The sequence below is a fragment of the Syngnathus scovelli genome, chromosome 5 (assembly GCF_024217435.2).
Source record: "Syngnathus scovelli strain Florida chromosome 5, RoL_Ssco_1.2, whole genome shotgun sequence".
In the NCBI taxonomy this organism is placed as follows: domain Eukaryota; kingdom Metazoa; phylum Chordata; class Actinopteri; order Syngnathiformes; family Syngnathidae; genus Syngnathus; species Syngnathus scovelli.
In genome coordinates this window covers 2,749,462-2,775,206 of record NC_090851.1, presented here as the reverse complement: position 1 = coordinate 2,775,206, position 25,745 = coordinate 2,749,462, and the positions used below count along the sequence as shown (strand labels likewise).

Here is a 25,745-nt window from a genome sequence, read left to right as displayed (position 1 = left end):
ACTTTCTCGCGATAAAACTCTTCATTTGTCTACGTGATTGAATTATACTGCCCCCGGTGGCCAAGAAGGAGCACGCGAGCTGGAACAGATTAATAAAGTTGCCGTTCACTTCGGAGGGAAAAATAAGAATTAGGTCGAAGCCTACTTCCTTACTTTTTTGTTGTTCCTTCCCACCATTGCTCATTTTATTTTACTACTTTAGTTTTGTCAACTCGCACTATTCAACAGTGCTTGTGGTTTCAGGCCAGTAAGTAAAAAAATAAAAAACCTGAGCAGAAGTAAACAAAACTAAGATGGACTCGGGGCGCTGATACTTAATTGGGAAGACTGGTTTATCCCCGGGCTCGTCAAATCACCTCTGCCAGTTGACTGTGATGTGGCCGAGCGCCAGGACTGGATTGATGCCATCGCTGCTGGCGTGCGATGAACTTTGCCTGCGCTCCAGCTCGTGCGGTTTCTCCTTAACCAATCCGTTGTGCCTTCACGCTGCCCGGGACCGGAAGGACCCAAGACTTTTCCAGAGACTTACAATGAGTGATCAAAAATAAGACATTTAAACTAATGGTACCAGTTAGACCAGAATAGAATGCGGTAATCACTCTCCGAGGTTATTCTCATTTAGGGTCCCCCTCCCCTCCCCTGCTCGCCGATGCTACTACAGGCTAATAAGCTCGTCCCGTAATCACGTTAGCCGCCCTGTCGGCCCCAGCCAGGGGACCTAATTGGGACAGAGCTTCGGACAAAGTGAAAATTAATAACTTCGGCGGAGCTCCTGGCGCATTGTCTTCGCCGAGCAGCGCGGCTCAATTAGAAAGCGTGATACGATAAGGTCTGAGCAGCGCAGGGGATATGACTCAATTAAGACGGGGACTGGACTGTTGAGCGTGGATCCGAGAGGAGACGCGGGGCCATTTTTTATCCCTAAACTGCGGCTTGATGCGCCGCAGCCGTGGGTTGTTAGTCGCATTTGAATGTCTTTTGTTAAAGTTGAATGAGATGGCGGTGTCTCGCAAATTCACTCGAGGTGGTCTGGAAACGTTTCGCCAACATGATGTATATTTTGCTGAGTCAGTGCTCACCAGGCTGTTTTTTACTGCTGCGCCTATATGGAGACTGATTTAGCTACCATTAAAAACTAGCGACAACGCTAGCGTTGGCTATTTGAAACAAACCTGGACGATATTTTGATTTTAGAGGCAGTACTTCTTCACTTAAATGTCAAATTACACGTTTGAATGACTTCATGAATGTATGTGATGTATACAGCGGACATTTTGTATTTGGACCACCGTATAAAGAAAAGCTAGACTTATGCTAGCATTTTAGCATTTTCCGCGGTTGTTTTGGAGACACAAAATAATTCAATATCTTGCTCAGTTAAAAGCGGACAGGCAGATGCAAAACCTCCAACACTTTGGATGTTCCCCCTCTTAAAAATCTTGGAAAAGCGTCAAATGATAATTTGCGGGCTTAGGTGGAATCACTGACTTCCTTTCCGTTTTTTACGACATCATCATTAACAACCTTTGTGCTCTGCGTTTTACTTTATTATTCATCCCAAGTCGATCCGAGCGTGCGTTCCCTCTTCCTCCTTCCACATGTGCAAACCATTGTGACCACAACACGTGTAATTTAATTATCAGCTTTTTTTTTTTTTGCTCCATGTCGATAGTTTGTACGCGGCGCGGTACAAGCGGCCAAAGAATGCCGGAGCGCAGATGCTTTTCTGAAGTGAAGCACAATGTTCTTATCTTTTATTCAACATATTGTCCCGCCGTTTCCTCTCTGACCTGCCTCCCTTGCTACCTCCGTCTGGGCAGGTCATCTCAAAACCTGTCTTGTTTGGCCCCCCTTGTCACACGTTTTACTGGGCCATTGTTTCGACTGGGCCGCTCCTGGAGAATTGATGGCTTGCATTCGACATAGGTTGGGAGGCTATGTGAACGTAAACATTCATTCGTTGACCTACATTAAAATACACTTTTGTCGTAGAAGTGGTCAGGGTGGCCATCGGGAAATTTGGGAAACTCCCGAACGACCCATCCAATTCTGGTATTATGTATCCTTGGGTTGATGATACAGCTAAATTTGCTGATCCGAGAAATTGTTAGCTTTGGCATCTCAGGAAAGCTACATCCCATTTAGCACTGCGTCACTCGACAATCGGACCGCCAACGTTAAAGACGGTCACGGTCGAACGGTATTTTGGGTGATTGGGAAACTCGTAAATGTTGACCAACAGGCCCACGAGTTGATTCGGATGAGTTGGTTCTGATTTTTTTGGCAGTCGCGAACGCAAAGGACAAGTCACGGCTGCCGGGAAAGTACATGTGAGGATTTTCCGACGCCTGCGACCAAAAATGATGTTCTGAGATGGACATTTATGGTCGACTTCTTCTCTAAACTTTCATTGTTTTGAGAAACACCCTGACCTGGTCCAATATTACAATCGGACTGTTGACTTTTCAAGGAGTGCAAAGCCCAATAATTTAGCAGTTGTCAAATTATCGAATGCGATTCAGATTTTGCGGCGCACGACGTTATCGCTTCCTCCCCTCGTTCCCTTCAGGCCTTCGTTTACCGCTCTGCAGTTTTCCGTGCCAAAGCATGTTTGTCATCACTTCATGAAACAACACGGCACGTCTGCAACCTTCCTGACTTAATGCTTTGTATTGTGTAGCCGTTATTATATAACAGTGGTTAAAAAACACATCTGGCTTGGATCAGGGCGTTCTCAACGGGGAAACATTTCAAGTCAAAATTATACAATTACCAAAAGGTCACGGAGAAACGAAGGCAGTGGACCCCTGCGTACGTTTAACGTGAGTGAAGTCACCTATTGGATGTTTTTGGATGCAAGTTGAATGATACGGAATGATATTTATTATGGTAAATGGGATTAAATGGGGATTTTTTTTTTTTTTTGTGGGAAGTAGACATTTTTGGCATCTTGAAAATCATTACCAAGCGGACCTAAATGTGCTGAATGTTTTGAATCTGTTAAGTTGAATGCCCCATTAAAAATGAATGGGTAGTTTTTGGTTGAAAATGTTAAATCTTGAAAAAAAAAAGTAAATTTTTAGAAAGAGAAAAATAATAGCCTGCAAAGCCTAATTTTTTTTAAATATATTGAAATTGTAATAAGGTGAGTCTGACAAATTATGGAAGAAGTTGCATGCCAAAATAATTGGCACAAGCAAAAAAAAGAAACAACAAAATGTGTGTGGCTGGCTCCGTATGAGTGCTTGACCATAGCAAGTAAGAACGTCTTAAAGTCCTCACATCGTTTCTAAGATGATTCCGTACACATCACGGTGTAACATGAGGCAGCGGCGTCCATCGTCTCAGGCAGTACTTTCCAAGTAGCCAGACGCTGAGCAATTCAATCTTCGGGGTTACATCTGTGCGTAACCTTGTAAAGTAGTCCCTCCTGCCACCGCATTATTGTTCTCACTCGCCGCCGTTCCAAGTCTCTGCTGCAGGTAATCCGGACAAATGGGCCTTTAATGCGATCCATAGTCACGTCCGACATTCGCTCGCTTTGTCGTCAGTTTGCCGCCGCTCACTTTTTTTTTTTTAAACGAGTTCCTCCTACTTTAAAGCAGCACTTTATTGTGGCGTGTTATTTTGTCCAATCGGATTAAACGGACAATAACGAGGGATCCATTTGAAGTTCGATCCTTTTGCTCCAGCTTCCTCGGACAATTCCATTAGCTGTCATACTTGTCGAGAAGCCTTCGGAAGCAAACCCGTAAATTGATGCACGGTCAAGCCGGCCTTGGGCGCGAGTTGTCTTTTAAACTTTTTTTCCAACGAGGCGCCAGAACAAATCAACGACAGCGCCGGCTCGCCGTTAACAAGTTTAAATTCCGACGAAAAGCAATTCTACACTCCCGCCCAAATGGGAACAAAGTCCTCCATAGAGATAGGACATGCTACGCTAGTTAGCCACGTTAGCGTTTTCTTCTGAGCAGCATTCCACCCTCCCCGCCCCTTCTGGTGTCCCCATCCTGAAGTCATTTTTCCGCATTCAATCACGGAGCCTTAAGAAGGGTGAGGCAGGAACTTGGGCGTGCGACTCCCTGCGGTGAGCGCTCCTCTTTTGGGCGTGTTCTGTGGACCCCCTCCCCCTTATCCCCCCACTGCTGCCTACTGGGACTCTCTCTTGAAGCTGAAGAGTAAAAGGACACCAACGCCCTGAGCAGCCTCTCAGATTTATTGAAACTTCATGTCCCGTCTCGGTAGTTCATTTGTCAGGAGACCTAATTTACACCGGCCCTTAAGACTAATTGCAAATTTGCGAAAAAATGCTGATGTCTTTGGAAGCGAGCGGGGATTCCCCCGCTCGCCCCCACAGTGTCCCTCGCCATGCATTTGCTAATGCGTTTCATCTGTGGAGCAGAAAGTAGACCGTGTTCCTGTCCTTTTGCGTTTGAGAGTGATCGAGAGACCGATGGCGATGTGAGCAAGAGAGCAAACGCTCCAAGACACCAATGGGACTTCCAGTAAACAGGAAGTGGGGACCAAAAAAAACCCCACAAACAGTATTTACGGTTTAATTCAATTCAGGGAGCTCGGTGTCCTCTCGAAAAGCAAGCCGCAGGACACCCGACGCATTGTGGCTTGCTGGAGGACAAGCATGTGATGATGATTTAAAAAAAAAAAAAAAAAAACGCCCACTTAGGCTGCTGCTGAGTTTCTTAATAAAATGCCCGTGATATGCTTTGGTCAAAAGACTCATAACGATCAAGGATAGTAGTAACATGCCATGCATATATATATATATATATATTTTTAATCAATTAATCTATCTATCTATCTATCTATCTATCTATCTATCTATCTATCTATCTATCTATCTATCTATCTATCTATCTATCTATCTATCTATCTATCTATCTATCTATCTATCTATCTATCTATCTATCTATCTATCTATCTATCTCTATCTATTATTTTATTTTGTTTATTTATTTTTTTGAATTAGCCCGTTTAGAAGGAGTTATTTAAAGACAACCCTCCCTATGGCTTTTTTTTTGTTACCATGACAACTCAAGGGTAAAGCTATACGGTTAGTTGTAGAGCCCCAAGTCTTGAATCTTTTCATTTTTCTCCAACTTGCAGCCAGTCACAAGGAGTCATGCCTACTCGCTTGTGACAACACGCCCCGTCACATGAACCTCGACATTCAATGAAACGACATTAAAATGGCTAAAGAGCAGATTATTTGTATTTAGTTACGTCCTATGGGGGGAAAAATCGGAAAATCCCGAAACGAATCGTCTCGGACCTCAGCGGCCGGGCTGTATATTTTCACAAAGTTTCCGGGTAACTCGTGCTGTAAGCAATCTTACAAATTGTAATCATACATTCGAGTCGTAGCTACAAAGCGGCTCAATAACAGAAGGCCAGATTCCTGAGGTTTTCTTCAGTCTTTCACAGATCTTGAGAAGAAGCGAAGGTCTGCTCCTAAAGACATATCACCGTTTCAGACCCCGACCATTAAAGTTCATTTCTCGAGCCTCCAAGAATAATGTTTATATCTTTAAGAGGATGTGCGGAGTATTCGCCGCGTAGCGCATATGGAGGCGAGCCGGGCCGCACAGATGTGAACGGCAAGCGCCTGCTGCTTGATTGAGTCATGCGGCTGCATATCATCTCCTCCAATCAGGAGATCTGCCCTCATCGCCGTGCTTTGCGGCTCTTTTCATATGCAACTATTTAGACACTGACAGATTCTTGTCGCGGACGACGCGTTTCTTCCTTCCTCACGTAATTATTCTCATTGGTAATTCTTACAAAATGTCCTCAAGGAAAGCAAAAAAAAAAAAAAAATCATCCCTCCTGTGTCGAGGAAGCAGTTTCGGCGCATTATTTCACAGAAGAGAGCGAATGGGGGGGAAGAGAAAAAAAATCTGTTTAGCTTTAGCTTGAAGGGTCGAGCAATTATCTGATTATGAAAAACATTACATGTCAAAAAGAACAACAATATGTAATTGGCGCGATGCATACGCGAGCTGCGCGGGAACAGATGTCGAGATGTCGGCGTAATGGCTTCCAGCTTGACCGCACGGTGCAGACCAAAAAAAAAAAAAAAGGGGGCTCAGACTTCAATAAAAGATCCACTGGTAGGAACAGGCGCTTCCATTTGATGGGTAAAATTCTAATGGGCTTATAAAAGATCGGAACAATGACCTTGAGGGGCTCGAGCCGTGCCAGGTTGCGGACTCCCGGGGGATTCACAACCTTAATGGGCATGCTTTGTTTCCTCCACCGGTTACGCATTTGACTATTTCGACCTCCCATGTTCAGGTTAAGCTGCCACTCCCCCGTAGTAAACACCAATTACTACTTTACTATCAATCACAGCTTTGGCGCCATCCGGTGGTAACTTGTAGCGTTACAGCGGGTGTAAAAACGCAAAATAGGAAAAAATTTCGTGAAAAGCGGGTCGTGAATAAGCGGGGGTTGACTCCAGACGGTAAAAGAGAGCATCTGCCAACGTCTTGCCCCGATGTGGCCCTCACATAGGGAACGCATTCACCCAGGCGATGGTCCAACACCTTCACATTCCCGGATGATACGCTGTAAATATTCCCGATTGGATCGAGCACATCCCATTCTTCACGTCTCATCTTCCATCCCATCACAAGTTGCCGGATTTGATGCCCGTTGGCAGGCGGCGATGGTGGCCAAGACGGCGAGTTCAAACCAAAGCCAGAGACGGGCTTTGGACGCGTTTCATTTTGATTTGTGTTGCAGCAGGAATGTTCGATGTTTTATGCCCTTTGTCCTCAAAGGACGGCCAAGATTTTACCTCACGCTTCAGACATGTGAGGTCCGACAAAACATGCCCCTCGCCCCCTCCCCTCCGGTGAAACCATGTGTTCTCTATGTTGTCCATGTGGCCATCAGGGGCTCTCGGATGGATTATCGAGTCTCGCTAGTGCTAACGTAGCTTATTTAATGAGTTGTCACTATTTTAAACGTGTTTCCAAAGTTCCATCTTCAGCGCGGCACTACGATCTTTCAAATTTATCCACAAATCAGCCCATCTGGAATCGTCAGGGCTTTGTCACGTTTAACGCCCGACCAAGACAAAAGTTCGTGGCCTTTTTTTTTTGTTTTTGGCATTAACATGTTACCAGCAGGAATTTAGTATCGTATTTATTTGATCTGCTGTGTGTCTTCTTCCCAGCCGTGGTGCGATGGTGGCTGCGGTGGGATTTTTGGAGTGGGTGTTTGCTCCCTTTCAACAGTCTCTCTCCACATGGCCTCCCTGTCTCCTTTGTCTTTTTATAGCCTCCTTCTGGGAGAAGGCTGCACTCTCCCCGAACGCAAGGCAAGCCAAAAACACCTCTCAGTTCCTTCGCCAGGGCCCGTCACCCAGGGAATAGCGAGCGCTATCCCTCCCTTACTCCACGCCTTCTATCATCTCCTCCACCCCAGCCCGGGCTGGACACAGAATTTTGTTTTTTTGGAGCATAACTTTTGTTAGGTGAATCATGATGTTGCACTCGAAAAAAAAAAAAAACTCAAGCGTGGGCTTTTGGGTTATTCCCGTCACCTTTCTGTCATCTTCATTTCATCGTCTTCCCTCCGCAGTTCGAAAACGGAGCCGATCCTTCTTTGCGCTATGAAATCATTTGGACACGTTTATTGAAAAAGTATGCTGACCGCGGCGTGCTCCGTACTACCTTTTTTTTGACAAAATGGCCGCTTTTGCCCCCACTTGTCTGTAAGGCCATTTAAGGAAATACCAACACAACTTTATTTTGAAAATCAGTCCATTCGACTAGTTTTAGTTCTTCTCGTTTATGGACCGACGTGCTCGTTTATCTTCTCGGCAGAGGTGGCAGAGGTGGGGAGGGGGGTGCACAGATGTCCGCCAAGTGCTGACGGAGGAAGTGGTCCTTTGTCCGTGCTGATGCGGCCGGACGCCACTGTGAGCGGCGTGAGTTAGCATATGTTTGCATTTGCTGTCCCTCCGCAAGCGTAATGAGCAAAAGGGGGAGGGGAGGGGCCGATGGGAAGAGCAGCTTCAAAGTCATCCGTCCTCACGGGTGCCACGGCGTCAATGGGAAGTCGGTCGGAGGAAAGACTCGGATAATGACATCGGCCCGGCATCTTTCGCGGGTTCGAGCTCCACTTTGAAGTCCCCCCTTGACGAGGGGCTTTGGATTGGCCGCAGAAGCCACACCGGTGGCTTATCAGATTTACGGAGGCTTAATGGGAGATGTTCAAGGGTGTTTGTGTGTGGAAGGAGAAGCGGGGACCAGGCAAAGGGTCATCTCTTGAACAATTCCACCCGTCCCCGCTAATTTACACCACAGCACTTCCTGGTTGGTGAATTGTATTGTCCATTGCTTGTTTCGATTGACAGGTTAAAATGACCATGTAGTATTTTTCGTATCGAATTAAGCATTTCTACAAAAATAAATCCATTGTGGTCCTTGTCATGAGAGCGAATCCAACATATTTATCCAACGCCTGTAATGTCTTTTTACTTGAGAGGCAACAAGGTCAAAAATGCCGTTTTGCCCCAACGAAAGCGTCTGGCTGGATCCAATTGGTACGTTGACCACAAGCTAATGGGATGTGGAAATGTTACCTTGAAAATGTCTGCTCTTGGAGAAGAACGTGCGGAACCGCAATCTTGTCTTGTCAGATTTCCACGGCTAAGGTTTCCGACACGCACTTCAAGCTTCCCTCTAATGAGTGGAAAATCATTACCAGCTCCCGCACGACATTTTTTTTTTTTGTCTGCGTGTTGCCTGCCTTCAGTTTCACCGGCTTGTCTTCCTTCCAAATGTTAGCAAATCTTTTTCACCTCCAGCACAAACAAACACTCGAGTATCGCCTATTGCAGCGGGTATCAAAGGCAGCATTTGTTTGCAATAAAACGCTGGCTTGAAATGGCTCCAGCGCAGATTTTTCTGCTTCAGTGGCGGGCCAACATTTTTCATGCCACAGAAAGGTGGGGGGCGAGGTAAGGGAGATACGACTCAGAGAAAGTGGAAAAGAATAGCCTGACAGATAAGGATTGCACATTTTCTTCTGTTTCCAATGGCAATAGTTCAAATGCTACCATGCTAACGTTGACCTGCTAGCATATAATAGACAACTTTGGTTTAGTTTTAGCTGAAAACATTCTCAGTGTGTTATTAGTGTGAATGTAACTCTATTATGTGATAAAGGGTTGAATTAAGTTGGATTTAATTCAATCCAATATGACTGAATGCTAACTTGCTAACAGCCGGCAAGCTAACCTGAAGACACTTTAGCATAATTTCAGTCGCAAAGGCCGCTGTCTTCTGTTTGGAGGCCCTTTTAAGAGCGTATCGAATTTGAGACGAGCTTCCCAGTCTCCGTAACGGATACGGACAATCGATAGGCGCATTATAAGGCTGCGACACGCTCATCTTCGTCGCTAGCTTGACAATGGCTCTCGGCTATTCTCCCGAGAGCTCGCCTTCGGTGTCCTTCAGCGATGTTGTCCTTTTCCTATTGTCCATTTGTTTATTATATTTTTTAGGAACTTTGATTTTACATGTAGACATACGGCAATCTGGTGGCTCTTTCAAATTATTTTTTTTCCTGCCTCAAAAATTCTTGCGACGCGTCCATCGGGAGTCCAACCGACTCGGACAAGCATCAGTCCCGATTCCATTTACGGTTTAAAAATGTGAAAGTCATTCCCAGGTGGGGCTTTGTGAAGGAGGGAGGGGAGGAATAATTCACGGCGGATAAAAAATGAGCAGTGGGGTTTGTCCGGGTTCAAGATGCGCTGTGTCTGTTGGCAGCCCGTTGGGCCAACATTGTTTGACGTTCTAGCCCGCGTGCCTTTTTGCGAGCATTTGAGGGCTTTATGGCTCGCTGTGACTCTGCCGCCAATCGCTTCCAGATGCCGCCGGTGTGGGAACCGGCGAGCGGAGCGAGAGGAGGGGGCGGCCAGGGGGATGAAGAAGCATAACCAGGTGTGACCCATTGCAATCTGGGATGTTCTCCATGACCATTATGCGTGTGTGCGCTGAGGCAATAATGGGCCGCAACGTGTTTGCAGTCTGACACCAGAAAGTCAGGACAAAACATTTGGCGACTTTTTTTTTGGGGGGGCTGGTTGCAAACTTCTTCGAGGTTCATGCCAAGGCACGGATTTCATGGCTCGAGGTGCGTTGTTCAGCACGTTGGCTGCTGGCATGGGCCAGACCGACATATGGCAGCACTCTGGGTTTGTGCTACCATCACCGCCCGTCAGCCCCGCGATGGCCGACGGTTTGATTTTTGGGGGCGATTGAACATTTCAAGTCCCAAAGCACCAATGATAAATGTTCATGTTTCTCCCTGTAATTACCTTCAATCTGCTCCCCCCTTCCTCCTCCATCCTTTTATTTTTCAAGAGGCCAGGGAGGAAGCGCTCTTAAAGAAAAACATGGAAATGATAATGCTCTTCCTGCTGGCTATTTGGAGGAAAGCCCGAGTCATTGTTTCTTGTTCGAGAGAACGAAACCAATTTTTCTAGGTTTACATTAGATAAATATGTGCTCGAAATTATTCTTACCGTAACCAAATAAAGTTTTTTTCCAGCATTAGAAAATAGCAAAAGGCAAATTTGATCATAACTGCAGTTTATGTAAAAAAAATAAAAAATACATCGCAGTCAATCATTTGACTTTGTGGGGGTAGACTTCCCCTTAACCTTCTCCGGCGGGCCACCATCTCCAATTCCCCCCTGTAGATGAGTTCGGGTACCCTCCCGTGTGACCGATAAGGAGACAGCAAAGAGGGTCAAACCCCAACTATAATCATAATAACAACCAAAAAAAAAAAAAAAATTCAAGCAAATGGCAGGAAACTATCTTCCCTGCTTTGCGCCCCGAAAGTTCTCCACGGCGGCGCAAGGCTATTACCCTGATAGAAATTCTCCCGGCCGCTCGGCCCAGAGTGCGAGCCGCATCTCAAGCTAATTTACAAAGATCCCGAATTATTCTCTTATCTCGGGCTTTAAAGGTTGTAAGGTTGATTAACAAGGCTCCCCGTCCTGTTTATCAGTTGGGGCGCGGGCGCGGAAAATAGCCGGCGATAAGTGCACAGGCCATTAAACATTCTATTTCCCCTAATATTTGTCGGCATCCATCTGCTTAACTGATCTGCCTTCACTTTAATTAAAAGGGATTCCCGTCTTGTCGGGGTCATTATGCGCCGGCGGATGCCAGCCGAGGAGTTTGTGATGAGTTCAGCGTTCCCTCTGTCCCAGGGTTGCCAAAGGGCTTTTTTCATTTCTCCTCTCCGGCTTAACCCCTTCGTTTCCCGCCACGCTAGCTTAGCCTCGTTGAAGCCGAGCTAACTCGCGCGCTAGCCGAACGTATGAAAGGAGGCAACGGCTTTTTTTAGACGATTAAAGGCGGGAATCGAGTGAATTTATTTTTGTTACCATCTGGCGTCTCCTCAAGCGTGTTTCTCGCCGGCGTGTTGTTGCCGCAAACTTTTCCTTCTCACCCGAGCGCGTCTCGAAACGTTGCGAACCGCTAATGCTTTGAATTGCCCGACACCAGTTGGATCGATGCGGCTGTTTACAGTTTCTCCCTCTCCTCATCCCTTTTGTCTTTTTTCTAATTTAGTGTTCCCAAACCATGGACAGGGTGTGTGAGTGTTGCGTGCTGCGCTTGCATCTTCGCCCTCTTCCCCGCTCTCCATCACTGTCCATTGATGTTCCCTCCTCCCCTCCCAGTTCTCCTCCTCTTTCTCCCCTCATCTCCTTCTTCCTCGCTCTTCTTTGGAAGGAGAGCTGCAAGCCTCCACACTTCTGGACAAGACTGATGGCTCGTCAATAGCATTAGCCAGCATTGCAGACCTCACTGGTGTAGAACTAAATCAATGACACCTAGCGGGGGGGGGGTCATGTTAGGCAGGAGAAAATTATCTTAAAGTTTACTTTTCAGATGGAAAATCAAGTGTGTCGTCTTTTGGATCGCACTCTGGGATGCGAGTGAATACCTCGGGGATTAAATCAGTGACGGTGGACTGTATTTCTAAATTTGCCTTCTAAATTCTTGTTCTTTGTCGTCTCGTTTCAATCAGTTACATTCAGTTAGTTCGGGATGGAAATTGATTGCCACGCATTAGTCACTAGATGCAGTCGTGTGTGTGTGTGTGTGTGTGTGCCTGAGTGTGTGTATTTACACTGAATTAAATGTCACTGTACTATTACTCACAAATTGATTATAAAATAATTGTATAATATATATATATATATATATATATATATATATATATAAAATTCTATATGTATATACATATAAATAATAAATAATAATAATATTTTATATACATATATAATAAAATATAATAAAATAATAGAAAATAAATGATAATAAAATTAGATATATATATATATTTGTCGTTTTTATACTCGTTCTGTGCTATTTGCCACCTCCAGTGACCATCCTGCTAATTTGCGAACACCAGCAGCGGCGTTGCCTCATTCCGCTTAGCCTTTTACCAACGCTTTTAATCTAATCGTCCACTAATTGGTCAAGATAGCCTATTCCCCGAGGACTTTTATCTTTAGGTAATTAAAGGGCCCTAGAAAAGGTGCTGAAATATCACACTCTGATTGACACCTTGGTGTGTGTGTGTGTGTATTTTGTGCTGCAACTTACAAAAAGCCAAATGAAGGTCCAGTGACAAAATGCCAGTGACTGATAAATCTTTAATATAAAAATTGTACAAGAATTCTGATACAAATTACAAGAGGTATTTGGACAAAATATGAATAAAATTCCATTTACATCCCAAAACCCTTATGCATTTTATGCAAAAACAAACAAAAAAAACTAAACATGGACAGTTATGATACAGAAACAAACAAAAAAATAAGAATTGATTTTTTTTGGAATGAATGAGGACCACTTTTCCCTCCCTCTTTTCTGCAAAAGGGAAACACATTTTTCGGTAACTTTTTGCAGTGTCGACGAGTTTTCTAAAATCACCATTTTCTTCCCGGCAAAGCACACAAAATACATCCCGCTTTGCATTGCCGCGTGGCTGTGACTCTTTTTAAGACATATACGCAGGTCCTTAAGTGTACTACCTAAAAAAACGTTAAAGCATGATTGGCACAAAACATCAGCAATATGAATTTACAACATTTTTTATTATTGTTTTTTTTAAGACTGGTGACTTTTCACAGGTTCCAGTTCAAATTCAGACGGGCCTTAAAAAAAAAAAAAATCACAAAAAAATAAAAAACGAAGCATCTATACAAACCAATCTGATCTCGCGTGAGCTACATTAAGAACTTAAGCACTCGCTCAGTGACGTGACAACAGTAATGAACAGTCCTCCTCGTTCAACTGGGTGGAATTTACAGACTAATTGAAAATAATTGAATTGAAAGGATTCATTTGAGTACAGATTGATTTAACGGACAGAAAATGATGTTAAACACTCAAGCAGGTCCATTTGAACTCGTTCACTGCCAGCCCAGTTCAAATAGACATTTGACGTATATAGCTGTTGTTGGTAGCGAATGTGTTAAAGTGGGAAAATTCGATTCAATGGTATTCCGATATATGATATCAATTGAGAGTCCTCCGAATCCCGGCAATTGGGAAGGTAGTAACGAGTGATAAGGAAATACTGTGTAACGTATGTTGTGATGTAACATCTTTGTATGTTGGGCAAGAGTTGAAGTTGAGTTACTTTTCAAAAGTTCAAGCTTACAAACGATCTTGTAATTGCTTGACGATTGCAAAAGCGATACCAACATACTCTTCCGGTGCAATATTTTTTTCATATGTAAGACTTTCAAGGTGTTCGAAATGCTAATAGTTTTAGAATCATACTTTGCGGTATATTCGATAAATATAGCCGATTCTAAACATTTTGGGGGACTTGATATTATTTTATTAATCGTGGTGTGTACTTACTACGAAACAAATGGGTAGGAGGCCTTGTAAATACTGTACATACGTAACACTGCATATTTCGTCCTTCTTTGTGTAGCACCAAGTCAAGAAAGACAAAAGAAAAAAGACTGTTGTATAGTAACACATGACGTTGCTCAGACACTGTTAAAACCAAGGAGGATTTTTTTTTTTTTTTTTTTCCCGAATTAAAAAAAAAAAAAAAAAAAGGAAAAAATACTGGAATTAATTAACACATCTCTACCCACCAATAAATACCCCGTTCCCTTGGCTACTTGGACCACTGGATGCAATTGTACCATAAGACGTGTGTGTGTGTGTGTGTGTTATTTTTCACAGATTTGCAACCGATGTCACAGTAAAATCATTTTTAAGACTCAAGTGCATCATATCAGTCGAATGGGGTTTTAAGTACGTTGATATATATATAAAAAAAAAGAGCTTTTTAGTTTAGTCCCATTGAAAGGACGATTTTATTCCGAATCCATCGAGTGAGGACGGCTCTCGTTTGAGAATCTGTGAATGCAGTTGATCGTACGGGAATCGTCTCATTTGTATTATTTTACATTTGGCCACGTGCAAAAAAAAATAAAAAAAATAAGACCGGCGCCTTTATGTTAGTTTCGCATCGAAAGACACATGGCTTCGCTCACCATTGCAAAGAAGTCCTCACTTGTATTTTATATTACACATCCCCCTTGTATAGATGCAAAGTGCAAAAAACTGAAACGTAGACTAATAAAGCTCATAAACATGTAAGGGGAAAAAAAAAACAAATAAATCGAAAAACAATATCAGTGTAGGAGCCTCAAAGAGCATGCCGGCCACCTTGGAATATCTAACAAAGTAATTCACATGGTTTTTTAAAATTTTTTCCCCGCCCATAGTGATAAAATGACTCAAGATAGTTTGGATGCTACCTCTTTCTTGCCTATAGCTGGAAGTATTGTACTGGACTGTAACATAAAACCGTAAGCGAGAGAAGGCCCCCCCAAAAAAAAAGAAAAAAAAAATCATCACAAGTCTTTTACACCAAAAAACCTCTCGGGGACGTTATTTACAAATGAAGCTGTCATGCTTTTCCCCTCCGTTTCAAGAGGGGGTTCATTTAAAAGCTATCATTACACAAATACAACAAGTTTTTTTTTTTTTTTTCCTCAATACTATCTTGTCTGCAGGCAAGGTCACAAATAAGAGGTTTGATAGATTCTTTGGAGAGAAAACCGGAGGGGAAGGGCGGGTTCATGAAACTCCAACGAACAAAACGAGTTTTTTTTCCGATCTTGAAGCAGGAAGTTCTCGCTGGAGTCATTCCGAAAGTTGTTTTTTTTTTTTCGGTGGTGGGCGGCCCTGGAGGAGGAGGAGGATTTTAGCCTATGAGTGTAGCGAAGGGCATGTTCTTGTGCAGGTTGGGGTTCTGCGAGTGTCTGTTTCGGCTGCGTACGGAGCTGAAGACCATGTTGCAGCCGGCCACCTTGCATTTGTGCATCTCGCGCAGGTGCACCGTCTTGTAGTGCACGCGCAGCGTCCCCTTGTTGCTGTACATTTTCTGGCAAATGTTGCACACGATCCCGCCCCCGCCGCCGTTCTCCGACGAGAGGCGGTACGGGGACTCCGAGCGCGCCAGTCCGCTCTTTTCCCCGCTTTCGTCCTGGCGGCCGCCACGGCAGTCCTCCCCTTCGCTGTTGCCCTCGTCGTCATCCTCCTCGTCCTCCTCCAGGTCGTCCAATAGGATGCCTTCGTCGCTGCCCTCGTCCGACTCGTGCGAGGAGTGGATGCTGCCGCCGGATTGGACGATGGACGCGGTGCTCAGGTCCAGGACCACGTAGTCGTCCGGCCCGCCTCGGGGGAAGCCGCCGAGGTGATGGTGGTGGTGGTTGTTCTTCAGGTCTTGATGGAGAGGGTGCCGAGGGTACTCGTTGCCCGTGGGGGAACGCTCGCCTCGCATCAGGGCGGCGGGGCCGAGACCTCGGAAAGCCATCCCGCCCATGGGGTCCAAAGCCATGTGGTGGTGGTGCCCGGCGTAAATCTTGGCCAGTAACTCGGCTCCAAAGTCCTTGGGCAGTGGCGTGAGTTGGGGGTCCAGGACAATGTCGTCCAGCTCTTTGGTCAGCAGTTTGCGGTGCAGGTTAATGTTGGAGCTGTGCCTGACGCAAAGAAACAAAAACAAACCGCAATGAGTATCAATCGTCCACGTTCGGCAGTTCAATTCCTCAAATGTCCTCCACTTTAAACCCGCCGGACTAAAATAGCGTAATTGCTCATCCACTACAGTAGGTGGCAGTAGTGATCTTGTCAGGAAAATTGATACAATTGAAATATTGTGTAGACAAATTAGTAGGGAGGGTTGCAGTACAGATTTTCTTCTATAGCAAAACAATAATTGAGAAGCGCCGCCTTAGGAAATAACAGATGAAAGCATCATTGCCGATGTCTAAGGACGAAGGCAGCGCTTCTTAGCGTAGCGTAGCGCAGACAGAGCGAGCGAGCGAGAGCAAGAGCGCATCCTGACAGTGTTTACTGCTGTCAGCATGTCTGCAGCGTGCACGGCGCTCAAATCCAATAGACTGTGACTCAATTAAATAGTCGCGGCATATTGAATGGGAGTTTATCAATTGATTCGAGCCGCTGTAATGTGATAATCAAGGGGGAACTGGATAGCGTATTAGCACTAGGCCATGGCGGCATTTGTTCGTGTCGCTCTGGCTTTAATTAAGTTCAACATTTAGATTTTTTTTGTAGTTTTAATACAGCGTGCTTGATATGATGATGTCAGGATGGGATTTTTATTTTTTTTAGCATACAAAAAGCCATGCCAAGGGGTGCAAAATGCCTGAAGAAAAAAAAAAATGCTTTTCGTTTGCCTTAATAGTTTACCAGGGTTTATAAGGGGGGCGGGCATACACTTGTCACAATACAAAAACTGCAGCAGACAGAAAGCCAAGGCCCACCATAACCGAGACACCTTTACATGTAAGGGAGTTCCATGCAGGGAGGTGACAAATTAAAGTCCAAAAAAAAAAATTAAAATACACAGATGGGCACATACTGTATGGAGTCACAATGGATAAGTCGAGCTTACCAGCAGTGGCAGGGTTGGTGCAGTCAAAAAGGGTCCCTTTCCTTTAATTATTTACTTCCCTATCCGACATTGTCCTGCAAGAGGTAGAAATACATTCATTTGAGGGACCCTTTTCCGGGCAAACGCGAGCCCGTCCACTCGAGCATCGTCAGCATGCCGTGAGAGTGTGGAACTGTGCCGAGCATCAAAAAAAGAGGGATGAGCGGCCGCTAACGTGGTTTAGCTTAGCGCCAAAATGAGTCGGATGTTCATGGGACACCACTGTTGGGATTTTTTTTTTAAATTTTAAAAATGGCGATGCTGTTAGTGATGCTCGGGTAGGCGGGCCCTATTTTGGGGTTTGAAAGACAACAACACCTTCACTGCTAATAAGCTCAAAGTGAGTCTGCAGTAGCCCCTTTCAAAACGTCACCATATTATGTTGAAAGAAAATCACCCAAAATTATATCAACACATCAGTAAGTATCAGGGCCACACTGGTCAATTGTCTTTTTTTTGAGAATTTGAAAATAAATAAATGGAAAATAGGTTTTTCCTAAACAACATAAGGCAGCATATTTTTTTAGATGGAAAAAAATGAAAAAGTAATACATTTATTAATTTTCAAAATAAAAAAAAATTCAAAAGGAAAGTCAACTTAATTCTCATAATGTGACCCCGATACTAAAATTAAATGGATTTGTAAATTTCAAACTACACACACACAGAGCTACAGAAAAAAAAATCTGATAATTTCAAAAAAATATATATGTTTTTTCAGAAATCAGAATCCACCTGCACAGTGCACTAATCTCCTCATTTATCAGATTTGGACTTTCTGCCCACATGTCCCACCCCCTCCATCGCTCTGATTAGCTCACTTCCAAATTCGCCTCTCTTCCACCCGGTCATCTTCTCGCTTTTTTTTTTTTGGACTATGCAGAGGAGGAAGAGAACGAAGAAACCCAGAAAGGAACATTTCCACCTGTCCCGCCCCGACATTAATCATCTTTCGAGCTCATCTTGATTATGTCGAGTCCGACACTGGCCGCTTTGCTGTCGTTTGGGCTTTGTTCTCAGGTTTCGGCGCAAGTGGGAGGACGTGGATTTTAATGATATTTATCGTTTCCCTCTGCTGGTTTTCCCCGCCGTGCCAGCTATGATGAAGAGCTACGACTTAAGTCTTGCGTGTGACTTGGAAATCCAACGCTCTGGATGATGTCAACCTCTTTGTGCATTCTCTTAGATCCTCACAATCCATCACAAGTTGTATTTAATGAGAACTATTATAAAATAAATAATAAGCTTGCGCATCTCTCCAATAAGACGATTTGTAACTCGATACATAAAGCGGAATACGATTCAAGAACAATTCGATTCGTTGTGATTTCAATGGATTTCTATGATGCAATGAATTTCTTATTTTACAATATGAATGAACTCAGTAGTCGAGATTTGGCATTTTCTTCAAAGAATTTTTCCGATTCAAATCGTCCCCCCCCTATAAGTAACATAAAAGGGAGAGCGATGAAGAACAAACAGACTGCGAAGGAGCGCTTACAGGGCCCCTCGCATCCCGTGTGGACCGAGGGGGGGGACGAAGACGGGGTGTGCTCTCCAGCATAATTAACCTTCACTCTCTCTCTCCGTTGCCGCGACGAGGGACCGGCCCGCCGGAACGATGCGGCGAGGAAAGAACAAGTTCAAGTACCTAAGCGAAGGCTAAAAATATGCTAAATTAAAATGAGATGAATAACTGGTGTCTACATTAACGGGTCTAATAATGATGACGCTTTGCCGCACTTAATCACACGGCGTCCTCGTCCAACTCCCCGCGGTAAATAAGGAATCGTTTTTAACTCGCCGGACCGGGCTAATATTTGGAAAAAAATACGGTAATCCGAGCGAACGAGTCGTCTTTGTTCCACACTGCATTGCGTTAAAAATAAGATGCAGCCTAACACTTCCATATTGCAAGATTTTAAAAGGCAAGACTAACACGCAGGCCAGTGGACCTTTTATATTAATTGCCGAGGCGAAGCGGCAGAAACGAGTGCCAATTAGCTGTTATTGCCGCACAATTGGCTGTAAATAAAATTAGCGGCGGGAAGAATGGAACCTGATTTATCTCCGTTAAAAGTAATAACGGGCATTGTTATGTCAACATTTCCTAATCTCTTTGGACTTAAATGGGTTTTATGAAAACAAGCGCATCGCCTTGGCGTTTTATTGCCGTCGTTACACGCAAACGTGCATTATGTCATTAGCGCGCTATCAAGGGACGGAGACGACGAGAGCCCGCGTATTCCTCGTCTTGTAAAAGTCTTTTGAATAATATGTCCCATATGCTCTCAGGAATTTATCCCCCGCTGAGAACAGTAAAGCCATATTTTAGAGGTATAAAAATTTGTTACGGAATTATTCCTTGGGAGATTCAAACAGTTTGTCGTGTTAGCTAGCACACAGTGAACAAAAGGAGCCTTTAGCATAATGTTTTTAACTGTCCATTCATTTATATGACAAAATCATTTTGAAGTTTTTTGTGGAGAAGATGTTAATGTCTCTGGCTAAGTCCAAAAAAAAAAAAAACGTAGACCATAGCAAAGTGTTAAAAGTTTTTTGGGGGAAAATGCTAAAGTACAACGATGGCAGCTATGCTAGTACCTTGACGTCAACACCCAAAAGGTCAGTCTCTTATATTCCCCCCAAAGATACTGCTTTGTATTCCATTCACGGGTGCGCACTCGCCTGTGGCAACAACGATGCGCCGCGCGTTCCACACGCCATCGATGTGGCCCGGCCGTGCTCCCCCCGTGCTGCTACCGTGGACGTACTGTATGATCCGCGGCAGGGGCGGGGGACCGCTACGTGTTAACAAGCCCGGGGGTCTCTGTTCACCTTCCCCCTTGACGTGCTAATAAATGCAGCGGTTTGACTAACAGCTGTCAATGCTAATGCACGCGCCTTCACCTCTGCGACAAGGCGGGAGGAGAGAGGGCAGGTAAACAAAACTGCAGCTGGAGGCTGGAGTGTTACTGTGTATGCGTAAGTGTGTGAGTCATGCTGACATCTGCCTCTTCCCAACTTGACGGGGAGCAGATGTCACGGAATTGAGCTTATTTATTCATTTATTTACATTTGAGACCAACTAGCAGCTAGCTAGCTGGCGCTATAATACGCAGGTGTATATAATAGACTTTTGAAATGAAAAACGTCTTTTCGTGGGTCACGATTCAGTTGATACGTCACTGAATGGCAGGATGCGAGTATTTCATTTTTTGGAGGAAGCAACAGAGCCATAACGGAGGCTGGCAATATCTTGGGTTTCAATCAACGATTGTTTATTCATCTTTCTGGTTCTAGAATGCAAAGATTCGGAAGGCGGGTTGGTGCCAGATTTTCGGTTACGGCTCTGATGCAGCAGTTTTGCGCGATAAAGACTGTTCAAGATCATACTCGTGACGATACAAGAAAGTAATTATCAAGAACTGACCTGTCTCGACTCCGCCGGGAAGGGAAGGCGGCGTTGCAGCCAGCCACAGTGCACACGTGCATCTCTTTGAGGTGGACGTTCTTGTAGTGCAGTTTCATGCTGTAGGAGCTTTTGAAGCTCTTCTTACACACGTAGCAGATCTTGGGGTCCGGACTGGAGCACGGGTCTCCGTCAGGCGATTGGGAAGTGGGGAACTTGGGCGGGCTGGCGCCGTAGCCCATCGAGGAGATGAAGCTCCCGTGAAGGGCGGCCATGCTGGCGGCGGCAGCGGCGGCCGCCGCCATGCCTCCGTTGTAGAGGCCGTACTGGCTCATGCAGAACATGTCGTAAGTTGGGTCATTGAGTTCTTCCTTGACCTTGATGGAGTCCTGGTGAGGGGATGGCGAAAGGTGATCCTTGCCTTCAATTTCTTTCCTCAAATGGCCTTCTTCGCGGCCATCGTCGTTGTGGTCTTTGTCGCTTTTCGAGTGTTTCTGTTGTTCCTCCACATCCATCATGTCGTCCCGGTAATAGAATTTGGAGTCTGAGGTTTCTGACTCGTTCTCAAAGTCTCTTTCGTGGTCTTGGTCCTCCGAGGTGTAGCTGTCCATACAGCGTAGGTCGCCGGAGCCTCGGAGCTCACCCCTGCCGTCGCTGCCAGCCCCCTCTCGGCATTCGTCTTCGCTTTGTCTCATCATGCCACGCAAAGTTATGCCGGGGCTCATCTCATCTTGGGAAGGGGATTGCTGGCCGCTATCGCCGCTGTGGTTCCCCGTGCCGCCGCCGCCGTTGTTGTTGCTGTAGTTTCCGTTCATTTTGATGTGCGTGTTGTAGAGGAGCGGTGTGGAATGGTGGTGGTGGTGATTGTGGTTGATATGATCATCGTCATCCTCGTCTTTGTCTTCGTAGACATCCCCCACGTCGATCACTTCCTTCTCAATCTTCACAGGCATGCTGGATTTACGAGGCTTTTTCTTGGGCATGGGGTCAGCGGGGCCCGTCGTGGCCTCCTGATTGCCACCGGACATGTTGACGCCGTGAGACGTGGCTCCCATCTCGGACGCGTGGATGTTATTGTGCGAAGCCACGGCCGCGGCCAGCATCTGCTGTTGCTGGTCCATCAGTGTGGTGCTGTTGGTGGTGGTGGGCAAAATGGGGCTGGTTTGCAGTGAAACCGGTGGACTAACTAGGTCCGCCTGGGAGAGTAGCGTACGATAGAATGGAGGCACAGGTTGAACTGGCTGCACAGATTTAAGAGAGGGGAACACCAATGGGCTTTGCAACGGGGACTGAAGCATTGGATCTACTGGTGGAGTGGTGAAGCCCAGCGGTGGCCTGCCAGGGCTGGTAAGTGTGAAGCCACCGTTTTTGGTACTTGAGATGACTGGTGTACCGGAGTTGGAGTTGGCACGGATGAGGTCCTTGTCGCGATTGTTGCGCAGCATAGGCATGTGCAGCCGGGGATTCGGGTTGGCGCTGTGACGGTTGCGGCTGCGCAGGGAGCTGAAGACCATATTGCAACCCTCGATCGTACAGCGGTGTTTGATCTTCAGATGCACCGCGTTGTAGTGTATCTTAAGCGTGCCTTTGTCGTAGAAGGTCTTGCCGCAAGAGTTGCAGCACACGCGGCCTTTGCGAGGGGTGGAGGCCATGCGGCGCATGCGGTGCAATTTGGAAGAGAACGGAGTGTGACTGATGCACTTGGACTGCTCTTCCTTGACAAAGTGGTGGTGACCCTGGTGGTCGCTCAGCGTGTTGGGTTGCTGAGACTGGTTTTGGGACTGCTGCTGACCCTGCTCCCGTTGCTGCTGGCTCAGCTGCTGTTGAGCCTGCTGCAGGGACGGAGACGGCGAGATGGGCGACGCCCTGTTGCTCGACTCCGTCTTGGGTTCGATGTTGTTCATAGCGCCGAGCGGTCCGCGGCTCGGACTCTGGCCGGTACGGAAGGGCGACATGGAAATGTCCGACTCGCTTGTCTCCACCTGTTCCACTTGGTTGGGCAAGCTAGGCTCCCGAAGCCGGAGAGCGGATTGTTCCATCGGCAGCCCGTTGGGGGGCAAGCCGAGCATAGGGGCGGACACGGGGTTGATGTACTGGAAAGGTAGAAGGAAGGCTAAGCTGTTGGGGATATTCTCAAAATGGTGAATGCTAGACGGGCTGCTGTTCTCTAAATGCGTAAGCAGTCCCGGACTGCGCGTCCTGTTGTTGCTCTCAATGAACGTCCTAATCCCGGAGTCGGTCTTGGCGGAAGGAACAGTGACTGCCTGTCCTTCCTTCTCCTGAATGGCCATCAGCTCCACGATGGATTTGGTCTCACCGAAGCGCAAAAACTGCTGCAGGGTGATGATCTCCTCTTCCCGGGACATGATGGTCCAGCGGTCCAGCACCTTGCCCGCAGCATCCTAGAAGAAACACCAGAAAGGGAAAAAAAAAAGAACCGTTATTGATTGGCAGTTGGAGGAAAGCCCAGGAGTGACAAAAACTAGCAGCTTTTTCTGCTTTTGGCATTTGTTTCTTTTTTGCTTGGTCTGTGAATTCGAAGGTTCCTTTGCTTTACCAAAAATCCGTTCCTACGTTAGCGACATGACCCTGGGTTCGTACACGAGTAGTTCGTCGCTGAACTCTTTTGTTAAGGTTGTGAACTCTCGTGTCCGACTTCCTTCATACAACACCGCACCTTGGGATCATCAAAACCGTGCGAACCAAAAGGTCTAAGGGAGTTCATAGTAGCTTTGCTATAATACGGGACATAAATACCAATTGACAAATGTGCTCATGTTTGACATTTCCAAACGGTGCATTTATCTTCTGAAATGCTTGGGAAAGGCTTGAATTTCTCCAGTGGGACTTGGATAATATTCTAAATTGAAGATCCCATCCCTAGTTGGGAGATATCAAGCTTTCTCATTGTCAAACAAATTGCGCAGGAAGAAAAAAAAAAAATGCCCGCCATGCCTCAAGTTCTTATCTGCGCCCTGTAACAGTTTAACAACTAATACCCGACTGATAAAAATGGTGCACACAAAGGTTCCTCTGAGAGCAGGCACAAGCGACATCAAGGGAATAAACACAAGCTTACGACAATTAGTCACATTGATATGAAAACATTTCCCGCGTTCCTCGCTGCTGGCATCTATGAAAGATAAATGGCGACCACGGTGCACCAAAAGCTGAAAAAAAAAATCAACATCACAAAGCACAAAGGGGCCTGTAAGGAGAAACAGAAGATAAATGTTTAAAGAGAGAAAGCGAAAGAGACACTGAGGAAGAAAAAAAAAAAACTGAGAAATAAGTGTGAGGGGTTTGATTTCATGCCCTCAGATATTGGAGAGAAGCGGATTCTTCTGAGACCAAACATCAATAGTCACGAGGGGATTTGTTGTTAAATATACATTAAAAAACATTTTACACTTTCATTCTGTGTGCACTCCAGTTTTTCGCCCGGAGGTATGACTTTAAATTCCAGCCCAAGCCACTATTATTTCAAACCGCATGGCCATCTGGGCATAAGGGGCTTCTATTGGATTTAATTGAAACGAAATAAATAGGCAGCATTATCTTTTCAATCCCTTTTTTTTTTCTTTTACCCAAGTTAGTTTTAGTTCAAACAAGAGGAGTCGAGAGTGAAGATAATGAGTATAAAATGTGATATTGTCTCGAATAGAAGAACCAAATAAATAGCATGTCATTGCTTAAAATAATAAGTATTAAAAAAATGCATTTAAAAAAATATTTCGTCATTTGTTGCTATTAGATAAACTCAACCAGAAACTTTAAAGCTACACCCTTTTCAGTTTTTATATACGAAAAACCTTTTCCTTAATGATCCTCTTAATTCCTGTGACACCTTTAGTAAACAAAATCAAATATGTCCTGACCCCACCGTGGAAAAACCCAGACCTGAAGCCACTCAGTCAAGTCCACTTCCTTGCTTTGGCTTTGCAACAAAACTGCCATTAGAAGCACTTTTTACAAGTAGGCACTCATCTCCCAATTAGCTTAATGTGGCCCTCTTTCCTTTCCTTCTCCTTTCCAGGCATGCCCCACCTCTCTACCAGTAAAATCTCATCAATCGTCCGACCCTCCCCCATGTCCCCGAGCGCTATGACATATTAGTCTGTCATTACGCGTCCAATTGAACAATGCGGCTAAACCGCTGTTTGCCAGGTTAATGACTATTAGCAAATAATTACGACGGCCAAGACGACGGGGGGGCACCACGCTTTATCGTCTAGACGGCCCGCCGCTGTTAGTTTATTTTATCTGCCAGCCTCCATGTCGCTTAGAATTAATCTAGCGACGGCTGTATTTATTAATCTTTCTCGACGTCCGCCGAGCATTCTTAATTCATGGCTGTCTTCGTTACGAGGTTGGGGCTGAATGGTGTTTAGTGGCGGGGGGGCGGGGGGTTGCTCGTGTTCACCTTGCAAATCGCTGACGACGACGATGAGCAAATGATGGCCTTGTCATGGACCGAGGCGCAACTGTCAGTTAAAACAAATCAGGCCGCTCGTGCAATTAGCGGCGGCGGGCGGCGAGCTGTGTTAAGATCCTCGGTGTGCGGCGATGTTAGGTTGCCAAGTGTGAAGGGATTAACAATATTATACGCGTACGCCAGAAGTAATTACTCATCGGATTCTGTGATCGGCCATTAACCGCCGAGACTTTTGCCGGAAGAATTGGTATCGTCGTATCGGATCGCGGATTGTTCCGATTTGTATTTTTCAGTACATCTGACATGTTTTGGTAGCGTTTGTATTTGAGGTCCAATTCATACTCTGGGGGGATGGAATCGATCGCAACTGGACTGGTCTGGTTTTAGAGGACGTTTCGGGTGTCATCTGAGTAGGCGTCGTCAGGTTACACCACAAGGCTCGGTCACGACGGCGAAGCAAGTTTTGTCGTACGAACTGATGACGTCTACTCGAGAATCAAATGACCCGGACGAAACGAATATCCGTTTTTCTTGTCCAAACTGTACAATGGCGATCAACTTGGCCCTGGAACGCGAGACTTGTGGTCTGCAACGATTTCTACGACAGCCGAGAAAGATACTTGGAATTCTGAACACGTTTCCATCGGTCGTCTGGGTAGTCTCGATCGTACATGCAGGAATACAAAGAATCTCATTATGTTAAAGAGCCAGCGGACTCGGGATGACAGCACAGTTCCACCACGAGGGCGGTTGGACTGATCACGTTAGGGACGCGGCGTTCTCACAATGGCAAAGTGAAGCATGGGAACCGCATTGATTCACCAATCACCTTGCACTGGATGCGATCTC

At 45.5% G+C, this 25,745-nt stretch overlaps 1 protein-coding gene and 1 long non-coding RNA gene across 9 annotated transcripts in view; one reads left to right on the top strand and one right to left on the bottom strand.

The window, feature by feature from the left end:
* Positions 1–25,745, top strand: part of LOC125969052 (uncharacterized) — a 162,062-nt gene that overhangs the window by 45,298 nt on the left and 91,019 nt on the right. The gene's annotated exons all lie outside the window — the stretch shown is intronic.
* The window catches only part of bnc2 (basonuclin zinc finger protein 2), a 106,992-nt gene continuing 93,939 nt past the window's right edge, over positions 12,693–25,745 (bottom strand). For 5 of the 6 annotated variants that reach the window (XM_049720694.2, XM_049720695.2, XM_049720692.2 and 2 more), the window contains 2 exons: positions 20,483–22,863; positions 12,693–16,075 (listed from right to left, as the gene is read on the bottom strand). In XM_049720694.2, coding sequence (XP_049576651.1) covers positions 15,298–16,075; positions 20,483–22,863 — 3,159 coding nt within the window. In that variant the 3' untranslated portion in view covers positions 12,693–15,297. Of the gene's footprint in view, positions 16,076–17,010; positions 17,085–20,482; positions 22,864–25,745 lie in introns of all 6 variants that reach the window. The other variant, XM_049720697.2, reaches the window with a different exon arrangement.